This window comes from Carcharhinus amblyrhynchos, chromosome 7, assembly GCF_965287045.1.
Source record: "Carcharhinus amblyrhynchos chromosome 7, sCarAmb.v2.hapA, whole genome shotgun sequence".
Taxonomy (NCBI): Eukaryota; Metazoa; Chordata; class Chondrichthyes; order Carcharhiniformes; family Carcharhinidae; genus Carcharhinus; species Carcharhinus amblyrhynchos.
This window is the reverse complement of record NC_137330.1, coordinates 89157949-89174283: the sequence shown is the minus strand read 5'-3', so window position 1 is coordinate 89174283 and position 16335 is coordinate 89157949. Positions and strand designations below refer to the sequence as shown.

Sequence of the window (16335 nt, the reverse complement as noted above, 5' to 3'; positions counted from 1 at the left end):
GCCTTACCGTAAGTGGGTAATCCGTAGTGCTGGCCTGTTTGAGAATATGCTGCATAGACTGCTGGTTGCTGCATTCCTGAATACTGGGTTTGTCCGGCATAAGCTGTCATTGATTGCACTGCTGGTGTGGAAAGAATGTGTGGGTATGGCCTGTGGAGAAGAGAAAGCTCTGTCAAGCTGTCCACTACAGAGTAAAGAAATCATAAAATCCTAGAATCCCTACAGTGCAGAAGGAGGCCACTCGACCCTTCAAGCCTGCACCAAAACAATCCCACCCACGCCCTATCCCTTTAATCCTACATATTTATCCTGCTAATCTCCCTGACGCTAAGGGGCAATTTAGCATGGCCAATCGACCTAACCCACACATCTTTGGATTGTGGGAGGAAACGGGAACACCCAGGTGACACCTGCACAGACATGGGGAGAATTTGCAAGCTGCACACAGACAGTCACCCTAAGGCCAGAATTGAACCCGGGTCCCTGGCGCTGTGAGGCAGCAGTGCTAACCACTGTGCCACCGTGGACTGTGTACCTGCATCACAGTGCCAAACAGTGACATCCAAATATTCTTCTGGGACATTTCTATTCTATAATTTGGTGATGTCAGCTGTTGGGAAAAACACCAGTGCAAATTTTATCACTCCAGATGTAAAAAAAAGTTGACTTGTGAGATACCATAATCAAAAATAATACAAAGATAATGTGTTTCTCTTACACATCTGAGAAATCTCAATCATGCAATCCAGATTTGAACACAATTTGGCTTCCATGGAAATGTATGTATATCTGAATAAATACTTAGAAGGCATTCCCCTTTGACTGACTATAAAGTTTTTTAATACTTACTTGGAAGGATAGAGCTGTGGTGAGTATTGGTGTATTCCTCTTGGACTATAGCCACTACTTGTTATTACTACAGGAAAAAGAAAAGACAAGTGAAACATTAAATGACAAGCAGAACAAATGCATTTTGGATTTTGTGGCACAAACTCAAGTTAAGCAGGTGTGAGATGACTGAATAAACTTAAACAACCAGGCATCTGCGGAGATAAATGCATAATGCATGGAAAATAACATTTAGCATGGTTAGAGGAATTGCAACAAACACAGATTAAGATGTCTGCAAAAATGTCGGTTGAAATGTAAAATACATAATTTTATTATGTACCGATTTGGCACATTAGTCCTGCCATATTGCTGCAGTTGGAAGTCAGAAGATGTAAGTGGAATATGAGGTTCTGAAGACTCAGCATTGCTCACCAAGAGTCTAAGTTTAGAAGTTTAATAAGTTGTGAAAAAAAGTTTAAGTTAGTTCCCATGTTTGTATCCAGTGAAAATTAACCTTGAGGGTTGCAGTAGGAAAGTTTCACGAAATAAAAGGCTCAACTTTACTTGAGGCGTTGAGCAAGGGGGAGGGGGTAGCAATGGCATACAGTGAGGCTGAGGCTGGCAACAGACTGATCAAACCATCCCACCTTCACCCCTTACTCCTACCATAGCATGAAGCCAGGGAGATTTTAATTTTGAGCTCTCAATTCCATGAACCACCACGTGGTAGGTTGATGGGATTGGGATCTTGCATGACAGTAGGCTGCTGCCAGGAACCTGTCAGAAAGATTCTTGAGGTTGGGACCTGTGGGGCGATCCTGTGTAACAGTGATCAGAGAAGAAGAAGACAACCCAAGGAGGTGAGGTTCAAAGTTTGCTCCTGCATCCCAGGGGAGCGCTCCCGCTCCACTCCTCTCCACCAGGAGAATAACTGGGATTGATTATCATGATGTCAGGATACGAATTACAAAATGGAACACCAATATTTACATATCAACGAGCATTTTCACTGCTGAATATTGGTCCCACAACTCCATAAGTTCACCAGTATTACTCTTTCCATCTGTGGGTAATAATTTGATTGTGGATTCTGATAAATCTTGTTTGGTTCCTTAAGTTTTGAATGCTTAGTTGCAAATTTAATTTATAAAAATTAAACCATATGTGTTTCTAGGTTAGGTTCATCCTTTGAATAATTTGAGGATTGCATAACTTAGAAAAATGATCCAGAAAATATTTAAATTATCTCTGACCAATTAAACGATAGTGAACCAGGTCAGTAATGTTCCTAGCTGGATAGATTGAAGAGCTGTGGTATTTATAATGCTCTACAGTAATAACAAATAACTACTAAAGTAGATCCATATGAGCCCAGCTGTAAACGTTTTCCATTTGTTCATTTTTTAATTTAGATAAGGTAAGAACTCACAGGAATGGAATGAATTATTCCACTGTGGGCTTTTCTCTCTACTCTTTGTATTTTTTTGTATATATAGAAACAAACCATGACAATACATTTGAACCAAAGTTAATTTTTTATTTTCAGCTTAGCTTCTGACAGAAAACACTTGGCATTTCCTAGTTCAAGAATCATGATGGTAACTGTAAACGTTTTGTTCCACACACATGAAATAAGTAAATATAAGCTTCAAATGTTTAATTTCCTTTGTGGGAATAAGGAAGTTCACCTAATTAATCCACAAAATTAAAAATTAATGACAAATGGGAAATACTAGTATTAGCTTTGAAGGACATAGAAATATAGAAACTAGAAGCTGGAGTAGGCCAGTAGGCCCTTTGAGCCTGCTCCACAATACATCATGATCATGGCTGATCATCAAGTTCAATATCCTGAAGCCCCCCTTTTCCCAGTATCCCTTGATCCCTTTAGCCCCAAGGGCCACATCTAATTTCTTCTTGAAATTAGACAACGTTTTGGCCTCAACGACTTTCTGTGATAGTGAATTCCACACGTTCACCACCCTCTGGGGGAAGAAGTTTGTCCTCACCTCAGTTCTAAAAGGTTTACCCCTTATCCTCAAACTATGAGCCCTAGTTCTGGACTCCCCCACCATCAGGAACATTCTTTCTGAATCTACCCTGCCTAACCCTGTTAGAATTTTGTAAGTTTCTATGAGAGCCCCTCTCACTCTTCTAAACTTCAATGAATACAATCCTAACTGACTTAGTCTCCCCTCATAATTCTGACATTCCATCCCAGAAAAACGTATTTCTATATCTTTTCATGCTTGAAAAAATAATTTTCTCTTGGCCAGCTGGGCACTAAATAAATGCAAGAAAATTGGGTAGAGTTTCTGCTAGATTGTGATGGTACTTCAAGTACTGTTCACTTGAAAGAGGTCAAAGCAATGCAAAGATCAAGGAAGTCCAACTTGAGTTTCCATGATCTTTTGTGCTAGTTCAAAAAACACATTGGCCCCACCCACAAAACTGGCCGTTGTTCCAGATAGCATCATGGCAAGCTTCAGCTAATTGTGTCTGGTTGCTGTTCTTCAAAGAGACTCTTAAAATTAAAGTTTCTTCTCAGACCTAAAGGGAAAAACCTTACTAAAATATTTTTGAAATAAATAATTTCAGTTATTTAAAATTGAGTTGCTTGTAGCTCATGCACTAAACACTCCAATAAAAAATTGCTGATATTTTCGTGATGAACCCATTTCCAGCTGAATGTACAAAACTGCACCAAGTTACCATTCATAAGTATATTAAAGAACATAAAGTACCATCTGATTGTTCTGGTGGTGCATGGAAGATTTTACATTTATCAGTTGGCAAATGTGTTAGATGTTTGTGTCCTGATTGCACCCAAAGTGGAAACTCTGCTCCAATGTATGTGACTATACCATTAAAACCTTGAAGTACACACACACAAATGTCTTTGATCATAATGCCCACAGATGGTAACACAAGATGCCGTGTCTCAGCTGCAGCTCCTCTTGTACAGAACACGATCACTAATACTTTTAATATAAGGAAAGGAATCTACAGCTCTTGTCCCTCAAGGTTCTAGGTGGTAGAGATCATGAGATTTGGAGAGTGCTGTAAATGGAGGTTTGATGAGTTGCTGCAGTGTATCTTGTAGATAGCACACACTGCTGTCATACTGCTTCAATAATAGGGGACCTGAATGTTCAAGGTGTTGGATGGGAAGCTGGTCAAAAGGGCTGTTTTGTCCATAATGTTGAGCTTCTTGAGTGTTGCTGGAGCTGCACTCATCCAAGGTAATTTGAGAGTAACCCATCACACTCTTGACTTGTACCTTCTAGACAGGTTTTGAGAAATTAGGAGGTGAGTTACTCACGGCGGAATTGCCAACCAATTTTGTAACCACAGTTATTTATAAGCCTGGTCCAGGTGCAACGGTAACCCTTCAGGATGTTAAGGGTAGGGGATGTAACTAATTTAATGCCATTAAACATCATGGGAAGATGGTTAGACTTCTTGTTGGAAATGGTTATTGCCTAGCACTTGTGTAACATGAATGCTGCTTATCACTTAACAACCCATGTTTGAAAATTATCCAGGCCTTGCTGTATGCGGACATGAACTATTTCAGTGTCTAAGTAATATGGAATGGTGCTGAATACCATCTGTGAACATCACCATTTCTGAACCATTCTGGCCTAATACACCATTAAAGTAGAATTACTTAACAACTTTACCTTCCCAACTATTGACACTATTGTCCTTGATTAACAGGATATAATCTACAGATGAAATGGGTTGGGAGAGGGTTGGGGTTGTCTGGCTAACATATTATATTGTAACGTTTTCCATTCTACAAGTGCTCTTTGAATAAAATAGCTTTGCCTGAAATTCTAATTGTCTAATTACATCCCTAGGTTCTGAACCCTTGGACAACAAAAATAATTTGACAATGTGAATAGAAATGCCACCAGCTTTACAAGAACAATCACAACCTCTGAAACCTTTCTTTTCTCCAGAAAGGACTATCAGAGTCAATCCCACCTTCTATGTGAAAGACAGAGGATACTGTAACAAAGACAAGTACATTTGAAAAACAAAGCTGCAGTATACCACACAAACAAAGAATATGCATCTTCAGTTCCATTGTGGATACTTCACAAGCATTGGGTAGAATTTCTCAGAAAATTCGAAGAGTAAAACGGGCGAGAAAATGGGAAGCTTTCTCGTCAGTTTTTCCAGTGAGATATGTAATGTTAATTTAGGGACAGCATTGCACAGGTGGCCCAATCTCCCAGTGTACTGTACACAGTGCACACAGTACACTGAGAGATCTAACACCCCCCACGGACTTCACCTCTGCCCCCATTGTGGCCCCAGCCATCCCTCCAGAACCCACTGACCCTGGTCTGACCAATCACCCCTCCAGGCTACAGCCTTGGTTGATTTGAATCACCCGCACCTTCATTGCCACCTAGCCAGTCAACCGCACTCCCCTTCCCATCCCCTTATAGAGCTCCTGCCTAGCCTCTCCCCCATCAGGCTCTGCCCCATCAGACCCTGCCTCATTGGCACTGCCCAGTGCCTGGTAGGCAGTGCCAGGATGCCAGGCTGGCATAGCCTCATGCACACTGCCCAGCCCTGCTCTGAACCACCTGGGGGCTTCAATGGCCTCCAGTCCCACTGACGAGGCAATCATGTCTAGTCCCCATTACTGCAAACCCAATTTTTCACCTCTTGCCCTATTTTACTGGCTCGCTACACCAATCAACCGGCATGCTGAGCCGGTATGATCCCACCCATTGTTTTAAAATACCAGGACGGTCTTGCAAAGGTTCGAGGAGGAATCTGCCCAGTGCAAGAAAAATGAATTTAGCAGAAGATGACATTTGAGAGATTCCAGTGTGGCAGTGGGCGGGTGTTCATCTCCATAGGGTTAATAGTGATAAAGTGGACACATAAACCACCTTTCTTTCAATACACCAGGACACCCCCAAAAATTGTTCCTACTAGGCTGGGTGGGGATGTAATTGTTCTGGAGTCTGCCAGGTACCCATCTATCAAGATCCTGGAATAAAGAGGAAACACTGGCCCAATTATAAGTCACTCATAATCCATTCACTTGCAGAGAGTTAAAAGTGGGCCCACACAGTCCAGTATGTTTAGAGATTTGATGTATTCATGGGCAGTGTTCAATCACATACATTGGAACATAGATAAATCCTAAAGGATTTTGCAATTTCATGAGATCCAGCTGCCACAATGTCAAATTCTTGGTCCATGTGATGTGCATACACACAAACCTCTGTTACTCCACTGAACTATCCTGGGATATTTTCATTCAACACCTTTACAAAGGCAGCTAGAGGTTATTTTGGGAAGAACAGAGATCTGGTTCCAAAGTAGCTACAGTATTAAAACAGATTATTTGCATAAAAATTGTGTTTTCTCCTTTAGTAAAATGAAACAACCCCATGATAATTTTTGTTCTGCTATATCATGGCTAGAATTCCAACAGCATCCCAAATTACGGGCTCTTAGTAAAACGGTGACACTGTGGTACCAAGCAGTAGAGCAGAAACAAGTATGGTTATGAATAATGTGGAGGTGGTGGTGTATTGGTATAGTTGCTGCACGAGCAATCTAGAGATCCAGGATAATGCTCTGGGGAACCAGATTGGAACCACTTATAAAAACCTATCTGCTTCACTAATGTGCTTTAGGGAAGGAAATCTGTTGTCCTTACATGGTATGGCCTTAATGTGACTCCAGATCCACAGCAATGTGGTTGACTCTTAAAGGCCCTTGGGGATGGTCATATTCCATGACCAAATAAATAAAAATACTATGAGGGAGAAATGAATGATGGTTTAAATCTCAGACTTCTACTTCAACTGGCGTTGGACTGGGCTAAGCACAGAAAGAAGTCTCACAACACCATGTTAAAGTCCAACCAGTTTATTTGGTAGCACAAGCTTTCGGAGCATTGCTCCTTCTTCAGGTGAGTGAAGAGTTGCATTCACAAACAGGGCACATTTAGACATAGACTTCGTTTACAAGATAATGGTTGGATGCAAGTCTTTACAAGTATTCAAGGTCCAAGGTATTCAAGGTGGCAGGGAGCAATGGGATATGGAAATTCCTTCTCTGTGGTGGTGGAATAATAGTAAGCGATTGAGGAAAGGGACACGTGAACTAATTCAGCAGGTGCCAAGGGACTCACGATTGTTCCCTGACACTCATCTACAAATAATCCATTACGTAAAAACTGATTACATCCTCCATTGCTAATTATAATGGGCTCTAAAAGCATTCAGCATCAAGTCCTAGAGATAGACAAAACATTTTTATTCAAAAAAAGCAAAAATAACCATGTATCTCGACAATAGCTATTTGCCCTGTGGCGAAAAACTGCAGCAGGCGACAGTGCAGAGGGACCTCGGGGTCCTTGTGCATGAGTCGCAAAAACCCAGCTTGCAGGTGCAGCAGGTGGTCAGGAAGGCGAATGGGATGCTGGCCTTCATAGCGAGGGGGATTGAATATAAAAGTAGGGAGGTCTTGCTGCAGCTGTATAGGGCATTGGTGAGGCCGCAGCTGGAGTACTGTGTGCAGTTTTGGGCGCCGCACCTGCGCAAGGATATTTTGGCCCTGGAGGGAGTGCAGAGGAGGTTTACTAGGCTGATACCGGAGTTGAGGGGATTGAGCTATGAGGAGAGGCTGAATAAACTAGGCTTGTACTCGTTAGAGTTTAGAAGAATGAGGGGAGATCTCATTGAGACGTATAAGATGATGAATGGGATGGATAGGATAGAGGTGGAGAGACTCTTCCCGCTCAAAAAAGACAGTAGGACTAGGGGGCACAGCCTCAAGATAAAGGGGAGGCGGTTTAGAACAGAGTTGAGGAGGAACTTCTTCACTCAAAGGGTGGTGAATCTCTGGAATTCTCTGCCCGTTGAAGTGGTGGAGGCTGCCTCGCTAAATATTTTTAAGAAGCGGGTTGATGGGTTCTTGATAAGAGAGGGGATTAAGGGTTATGGGGAGAGGGCGGGAAAGTGGAACTGAGCCACAACAGATCAGCCATGATCTTATTGAATGGCGGGGCAGGCTCGAAGGGCTAGATGGCCTACTCCTGCTCCTATTTCTTATGTTCTTATGTTCTTCTGTGTGCTTGCATTCAAATAACAGCCCAGGAATTGGTAGTGCCAGACTTCGATGGGATAGTCTGCAATGATATTAGAGGGATTTAGAGTACAAAGCTCTCTGACATTAATTTGCACGTAATTGTCATAAGAACATAAGAAATAGGAGCAGGAGTAGGCCATCTAGCCCCTCGAGCCTGCTCCGCCATTCAAAAAGATCATGGCTGATCTGATAGTGGGTTCAGTTCCACTTACCCGCCAGCTCCCCATAACCCTTAATTCCCTTATTGGTTAAAAATCTACCTATCTGTCATGATTGTGCCTTCTTCTGGCACAGTCAAGTGCAAACACTGAAAACCCAGGGACAGTGCTCTTTAGGAGCACAATGGAGGTGAAAATCTTTTGCATCCGTGATTCAGATTTTGACTGATCATAATTCTGGCCTGATTAGCTGTCAACCAGCAAACAATGGAATAGTTCCATTCATCAATCGCCAGAATATTTTACACATTGATATAAAATGCTTTACAGTAAAAACACGAATCATTACAATTTCAAGCACATTGCATAAAAAAAGACAAGTCTTTCAAGCTGCTAGCTTGGCTGGTCCAAAATCTAAAATGATCCATTTGTACTCACAACTTTCTGTCAGAATGAAACCTGCAATTCCACACATCGGATACAGTATGTGCAATTATAAATTATCCAAAATTGCATGGCATCTTCTTTGAACTATCTTCTGGGATTGTTTCATGACTATTAAAGGCAAAACAGAGACAATAAGGGAAAGAAAGCCCCAACAAGACACTACAGTACAAATGGGATTATTCTATTGAGTTTAGATTGGGCACTAAAGGCAGGGCTTTCCTCTTTGGGTTGGGATTGCCAATCAATTGGTGGGTGGGGGGGGGGGGGGGGGCACCCTCACAGTGTGTCAGGAACAGTCAGCTGACATTGATTTTGCTTCAACTGTCACCTCAACGCACCCTCTCAACATAGTATCCCTAGTGCAGAAGGAGGCCATTTAGCCCATCAAGTCCGCACTGACAACAATCTCACCCAGACCTCATCCCTGTAACCCATATATCTATCTTGCTAATCCCCCTCACACTAAGGGGCAATTTAGCATGTCAAATCCACCTAACCTGCACATCTTCGAAGTATTGGAGGAAAGCGGAGCACCCGGAGGAAACCCACACAGACATGGGATGAATATGAAAGCTCCACACAGTCAAAGGCTGGAACCTGGGGTCCCTGGAACTTTGAGAAAGCACTGCTAATCTCTGTGCCACCATGCCGACAAAGTGGCCAGCAGCTGGGCCACCATTATAGAAGGTCAGAGTGATACTGGAGTCCTGGCACCCCAGTCTGCCTGACAACAGACACCTCCAGAAGCTGAAAGATGCCCTCATAAGAACAGGATATGGTTTCGACTCATCAATCGATAGTTCAGAAGCACCACAGCGAAACACTGCACCGACCTCCTCAGAAGGCAAACACAGGGCACGGTGGACAGAGTATGCTCCGTTGTCCAGTACTTCCCCGGAGCAGAGAAGCTACGACATCTTCTCCAAAGCCTTCAACATGTCATTGATGAAAACGATCATCTCTCCAAGGCCATCCCCATGCCCCCACTTCTTGCTTTCAAACAACCGCACAACCTCAAACAGACCGTTGCTCGCAGCAAATTACCCAGCCTTCAGGAGAACAGTGACCACGACACCACACAATCCTGCCACAGCAACCTCTGGAAGATGTGCAGGATCATTGACAAGGATGCCATCATCTCACGTGAGAACACCATCCACTAGGTACATGGTACATACTCTTGCAACTCGGCCAACATTGTTGACCTGATACACTGCAGGAAAGGATGTCCCGAGGCATGGTACATCGGGGAGATTATGCAGGCACTACGCAAATGGATGAATGAAATCGCTCGACAATCACCACCAAGAGTGTTCTCTTCCTGTTGGGGAACACTTCAGTGGTCACGGGCATTCGGCTTCTAATCTTCGGGTAAGCGTTCTCGAAGGCGGCCTTTACGACACACGACAACACAGAGTCGCTGAGCAGAGACTGATAGCCAAGTTCCGCACACATGAGGACTGCCTCAACCGGGATCTTGGGTTCATGCCACACTACCCCCACGACTTGCCTAAACTTGCAAAATCTCATTAACTGTCCTGTCTGGACATAACACACATCTCTTTAATCTGTGCTTAATGCTCTCTCCACTCACACTGTCTGTATCTTCAGGACTTGATTACCTGTAAAGAACATAACATAAGAACATAAGAAATAGGAGCAGGAGTAGGCCATCTAGCCCTTCGAGCCTGCCCCGCCATTCAATAAGATCATGGCTGATCTGAAGTGGATCAGTTCCACTTTCCCGCTTTCTCCCCATAACCCTTAATTCCCCTGTCTATCAGAAACCTATCTACCTGTGACTTAAATATATTCAGCGAGGTAGCCTCCACCACTTCAATGGGCAGAGAATTCCAGAGACTCACCACCCTTTGAGTGAAGAAGTTCCTCCTCAACTCCGAACTAAACTGCACCCGCCTTATTTTGAGGCTGTGCCCTCTAGTTCTGCTATCCTTTCTAAGCAGGAAGAATCTCTCTACCCCTACCCTATCTATCCTCTTCATTATGTTATATGTCTCTATAAGATCCCCCCTCAGCCCTCTAAACTCCAACGAGTACAGACCCAGTCTATTCAATCTCTCCTCATAGGCTAACCCCCTCATCTCTGGTATCAGCCTAGTGAGCCTTCTCTGCACTCCCTCCAAGGCCAATATATCCTTCCGCAAATGCGGCGACCAAAACTGCACACAGTACTCCAGTTGCTGCCTCACCAGTACCCTGTACAGTTGCAGCAAGACCTCCCTGCTTTTATATTCTATCCCCCTCGCTATAAAGGCCAACATTCCATTCGCCTTCTTGATCACCTGCTGCACCTGCAGACTGGGTTTTTGCGATTCGTGCACAAGGACCCCCAGGTCCCTCTGCACCATGGCATGCTGCAGCTTTTCGCCTTTTAAATAATAATCCCTCCTACTGTTATTTCTACCGAAGTGGATAACCTCACATTTGCTAACATTATACTCCATCTGCCAGGTCCTCGCCCACTCACTCAGCCTATCCAGATCTCTCTGCAGACTTTCCGCGCCTTCCACGCAATTTGCTTTTCCACTCATCTTTGTGTCATCAGCAAATTTCGTTACCCTACACTCAACCCCTTCCTCCTGATCATCTATGACTCACATTCCAATCATTATTTTGTAAATTGAGTTTGTGTCTTTATATGCCCTGTTTGTGAATAGAGCTCCCGCTCACCTGACGAAGGGGCAGCAAGCACTCCGAAAGCTAGTGGCTTTTGCTACCAACTAAACCTGTTGGACTTTAACCTGGTGTTGTGAGACTTCTTATTCTGCTTACTCCAGTCTGCCACCAGGCGACTACTTCAGGCAGTTGCTCTGCTGCCTATGGTACAGGAACAGACAGGCTGATTGGAAAATTCCAGTTATTCTCCAATCTATGGCTTCAAATGGCTTTTTAATCATCTTAACTTGCTACCCACTGCAGATGTTCTGCTGTCAGTTTGGACGCCCGAAAAATGGCATATTTGTCAGTGATGTCCTGACAAAGTCCAAAGATGTGCCAGTTAGGTGGACTGGCCACGCTAAATTGCCCCTTAGTGTTTGGGGGGCTAGCTAGGGTAAATGCATGGGGTTATGGGGATAGGGACTGAGTGGGATTGTGGTCGATGTAGATTCAATGAGCCGAATGGCCTCCTTTTGCACTGTAGGATTCTATGATATGAAATTACGCAGCTGTCTGTCTCCACTTCAGCCCCTATATTGGGGTGATAATCCTGCTCTAGGCTTCAATATATAAATAATTAAAGACCGTAATCATGACGTGACTCTTAACATTTGTACTTGACTAGTCAAGGCTCAAATGAAGGTTTAGGTATTGGTCTTTAATATTTGGTTAGCTTTCCTCCACAAGCTGGTAGCTAAGTTAGATCCTAATTGGATCATTTCCAAACTGCAAATAGTACAGTTTTCTTCCTACCTTCTAACGGCTAGGATATATATGATGCATACAGACTTTACATTATTAAATCAATTTCATCACAGAATGACAAGACTGGGCAAGGAAACAGAGTTTCTTTATGATCCCATCTGCTATTCGTTCAGCATTCTGAAGATTAAAGTGGCATATTATACAACCCAGGAATTATTCTCTCCTAATCCATCATATCTGTACTTCAAAGAATACAGTAAAAAATTTAGTACTTTACTTCTTTATTATATATTAAGAATATTTTTATAACATGTGTATTTGACTGATAACTGCTGGTGTAGAAAGGAATTCCACCATGCACACAGTATTTCATCAAGTGCACTCAAATTCCTCTGCACAAAGTTGGGAATATTATTTTGAGAATTTCCTTACTGGTAATTAATTATTAGCTTGTGGAGTCTTTATCTACTTCGAGGAATACTCCAGGTGCAATTATTCTAAGATGAGAGGTCATAGTGTTAAGATAAGGGGTAGCAAATTTCTTCCAAAGGGTTGTGAATCTGCGGAATTTGCTACCCCAAATTGCGGTGAATGCTGGAACAGTGAGAAAATTTAAGGAGGAGTTAGTCAGATTTTTAATTGATAATGGGTTGAAAAGTTATGGGGACAAATGGGGATGAGGAGCATATCAGCCATCATCGAATGGTAGAGTGGACTTGAGGGACCGAACGGCCTAATTCTGCTCTATATCTTATGAACTTATAATTATATATAACTGAATATGTTTGTTAAATTGCAGCCATTACCACTGCCACCAACCCATACTACATCAACACCATCCCCTCTCCCCCACTCCCCACCTACCCCAACAGCAAACCTTTTTTGTTAACAAATTTAGAATTTTAGATTATTGTTCCTTTAGGGGCCTGATGTCAACTCATTCAAAACCCACCCAACTTGCATGGAGTTAAAATTTCACTGGATATCTCACTGACATAATTTAACATTCAAAATTTGCTACATTTGTTACCCATTGTACTGCACTAATGAGCCCCTTTATATACACAAATGACATCTGAGAGTTTTTTTTAAACCACTGCAGTTCATGTGATATTGGTACACATTCCATTGAGTGGCTTGCTAGATCATCTCAGAGGGCAGTTCACTCAATGTGACTGGAGTCACATTGGGCCAGACTAGGCAAGGACCACAGATTTCCTTCTCTGAAGGACAACACCTCTACTTTCTTAGAAGACTAAGGAAATTTGGCATGACTCGCACCAACTTTTACAGATGCATCATTGAAAGCATTCTTTCTGGTTGTATCACAGCTTGGAATGGCTGCTGCTCTGCCCAAGACAGCAAGGAACTACAAAAGGTTGTGAATGTAGCCCAATCCGTCACACACTAAGCCTCCCATCCACTGACTCAGTCTACACTTCCCACTGCCTTGGCAAAGCAACCAGCATAATTAAGGACCTCACACACCCCGGACAATCTCTCTTCTACCTTCTTCTGTCAGGAAAACAATACAAAAATCTGAGGTCACGTACCAACCGACTCAAGAACAGCTTCTTCCCTGCTGCTGTCAGGCTTTTAAATGCATTGAGCTGATCTTTCTCTACACCCTAGCTATGACTGTAACACTACATTCTGCACTCTCTTGTTTCCTTCTCTATGAACAGTATGCTTTGTCTTATAGTGTGCAAGAAACAATACTTTCCATTGTATGTTAATAAATGTGACAATAATAAATCACATCAAATCAGTGAACCAGACTGGCTTTTACGACAATCTGGAAACTTTAAGATTATTAATAATAAGACTAGCTTTTTGCTCCATGTTTATTAATTAATTAACTTTAAATGTCCACTGCTGCCATGGTGAGCACAGAACATACGTCACCAGAGCATTAATACAGATTATTAGTCCAGTAACATTACTATTATCCTACCTTCTCCCTAAAACCATTTTTTAGCTTACTTGTGGGTTGAGGAACATTATTGCTCCTCCAGGCTCTTATCATGCCCTGAATTTTTATCTTTAAGACAGGCATTGGGAGACAGGAATTTTTCCGACACCATGATCCCATCTCTGATGTGGCTGGCCTATTTCCATGCTGGGCTGGTTTACTGTACTAGAGGCAAATCCACCGCCTCCCCTGACAGGCCAGAGGTAGAAATGGGCCCAAAGACAGAGGTAGGCTCAGATTCTTAAGGCCTAGCTTCAAGGCCTCTCTCCCCAAACCCATATCCCTCATTCTCACAACTCATTCCCCCCTCCCCCCACCACCCCACTGCCACTCCCCTTAGTGCTCACTTCTGACTCTATAAAAACATGTTGCAATCCTTTCAAACACCCATAGATCTGTCAAATAAAATAGCCAAATAAGCCACTGGATAAATATTCTCCCCCTGAAAGGTCATAAGTCTCTCGAAATAATCATATCATTTAAAAACACTTGAAAGAACGATCAGTCTTTTGAAGAGGTCATAAAACTGTCAAAGCCAATCTGGCAATGTTTTGTTACATTTTACTTCAAAGTCCTGTCAGCTCTGACTATGGATGATACACCTCAGGTTGCAACATGCCTGGATGAACTGTAAAATATTCTTCCCGGCTCATGCATCAGATGTAAATCAGAAGGTTTCCCTAATCGTGGCCACCGCCAGGAATTGTCACAAGTGATCTGAACTGGTCACCTTTAAAATGTACGGCAATGTTAAACAATAGGCGAATGGTGCCACCAGCCCCCACTCCACCCTTTCCCGCACAGATGAAAAGAGCCGGTGCCAGGATTGGAGGTCAGACTTCCAGGTCCTGCCCCACCTCCATTTCAGGTCCTGATTGGGACCTTGAAAATCCAGCCCTCAGATTCCATTCCTGGAACACTTACCTTGTGCTGGGCACTGCATCCCTGGTGGTGGCTTATTGCCATCCAATTTTAATGGCTAAGTCCCTCAACCCTGGCTTCTTGGCCTGCAAATCAGCAAGCAGCATGATAATGAGATCCAGCCAAATTGTTGAGGGAATTGAGACTGAATCATTCAGTAACCTAATGGACATGGAACTCAAAGACCATGACAACTGCTGGATTGCAGCAAACACTCTACTAGTTATCTGATGTCCTCTAGGAAGGGAACCTGTCATTCTTACCATTTTTGGACATCACCTAGCACCAATTCTACTCTATGAGGCGTGCTCTAAATATTTTTACAGAAAGTAGGCATGGGCAATAAATACCCCTTTTTCTTTGCTCACATCCCATGACCAAATTAAAAATATTCAGGTAAATATTCAAGTATAAGGATGGAATTTAGAATAGTTGAGTACTGTGTTGAGGATGAAAGACTACCTAGCATGTTCCATATTCCATACAGACAAATGGTCACTGTGTGCTAATATATGTGACACTAATAAATCAAGTCAAATCAAATCAAAATCAAGACTAACTGACATTGATTTGGCATTCTTAGTGAAAGAAGCCACATGAGCGAACATCACGGGCAATGGAAATCTCTTGGTGTTGTTGTAAGAAGTGTTTCTTGGAGGATGGGTTTAAGGTGGAAATTTGGGAGTCAAATACAGGCAGCAATATAATGCATTATGAAATCCCAATAAAACAAGCATTCGCATTTTTCATCACAACCCACCCCTCGAGCCACTCATCAAGTTTCTTGGGGGTTCTACTAATTTCCTGCTTACATTATGGCAAAAGACCAGCTGAATCCTGTGGTACATTCAGCAGCACTCAATTCATTAGTTTCTATTAAAAAAAACAGCATTTTCTTTCCAAGTTAAAGTTCTGATGAATATTTTATGGTTAAGTTGCTGACTCAATACTGTGGGGCAGAAATTCAACACAAAAGAGGTCACTTTTCAGGCAGAAGGTCGGTATTAGACCTCTAATGTTGTGTACTGATCTGGCATGTCTGAACTACACTGGCATTGTTGAGGAAGACAAACTGATTTGGGCAACTTTTAGTTGGCAAGGATGTCCACCTGAAATAGGCATTGGGCACCTTAAAACACTCAAATTTGCAGGATCCTGAATGAAAAATTCAGATACAAATGGCTGGGAATTGTGTGGTGGATGCTCTGTGTAGTTGCACCCAGACATTGTGCCATCTAAGGAGCAATAAAGCAAACCAGCATGTATTGGTGCCGGTCCCCAGCTTGAATAAATGGGGAAGGGTGGCAGCAGGAAGGGAAGGGCATCCAGCTGTAAAACCACCCGTCAAATCTGGGAAAAAAATACTGATTGACATGAAGGTGATCAACCAGAAGTGTGAAATTGTAGCATGGAAAATGTCAAAAGAGAAAAAAAAAGTCCTCAATGGTGGGTGCTCAAACAAAATGCAAGGCAAATAGCAAACCTATCCTGATT

General features: G+C 42.7%; 1 protein-coding gene across 12 annotated transcripts in view; it reads right to left on the bottom strand.

The window, feature by feature from the left end:
- eya4 (EYA transcriptional coactivator and phosphatase 4) overlaps window positions 1-16335 on the bottom strand; it is a 417250-nt gene that overhangs the window by 116442 nt on the left and 284473 nt on the right. For all 12 annotated transcript variants that reach the window (XM_080192745.1, XM_080192744.1, XM_080192747.1 and 9 more), the window contains 2 exons: window positions 850-916; window positions 8-150 (listed from right to left, as the gene is read on the bottom strand). In XM_080192745.1, the coding sequence (XP_080048871.1) occupies window positions 8-150; window positions 850-916 (210 nt within the window). The remainder of the gene's footprint in view (window positions 1-7; window positions 151-849; window positions 917-16335) is intronic.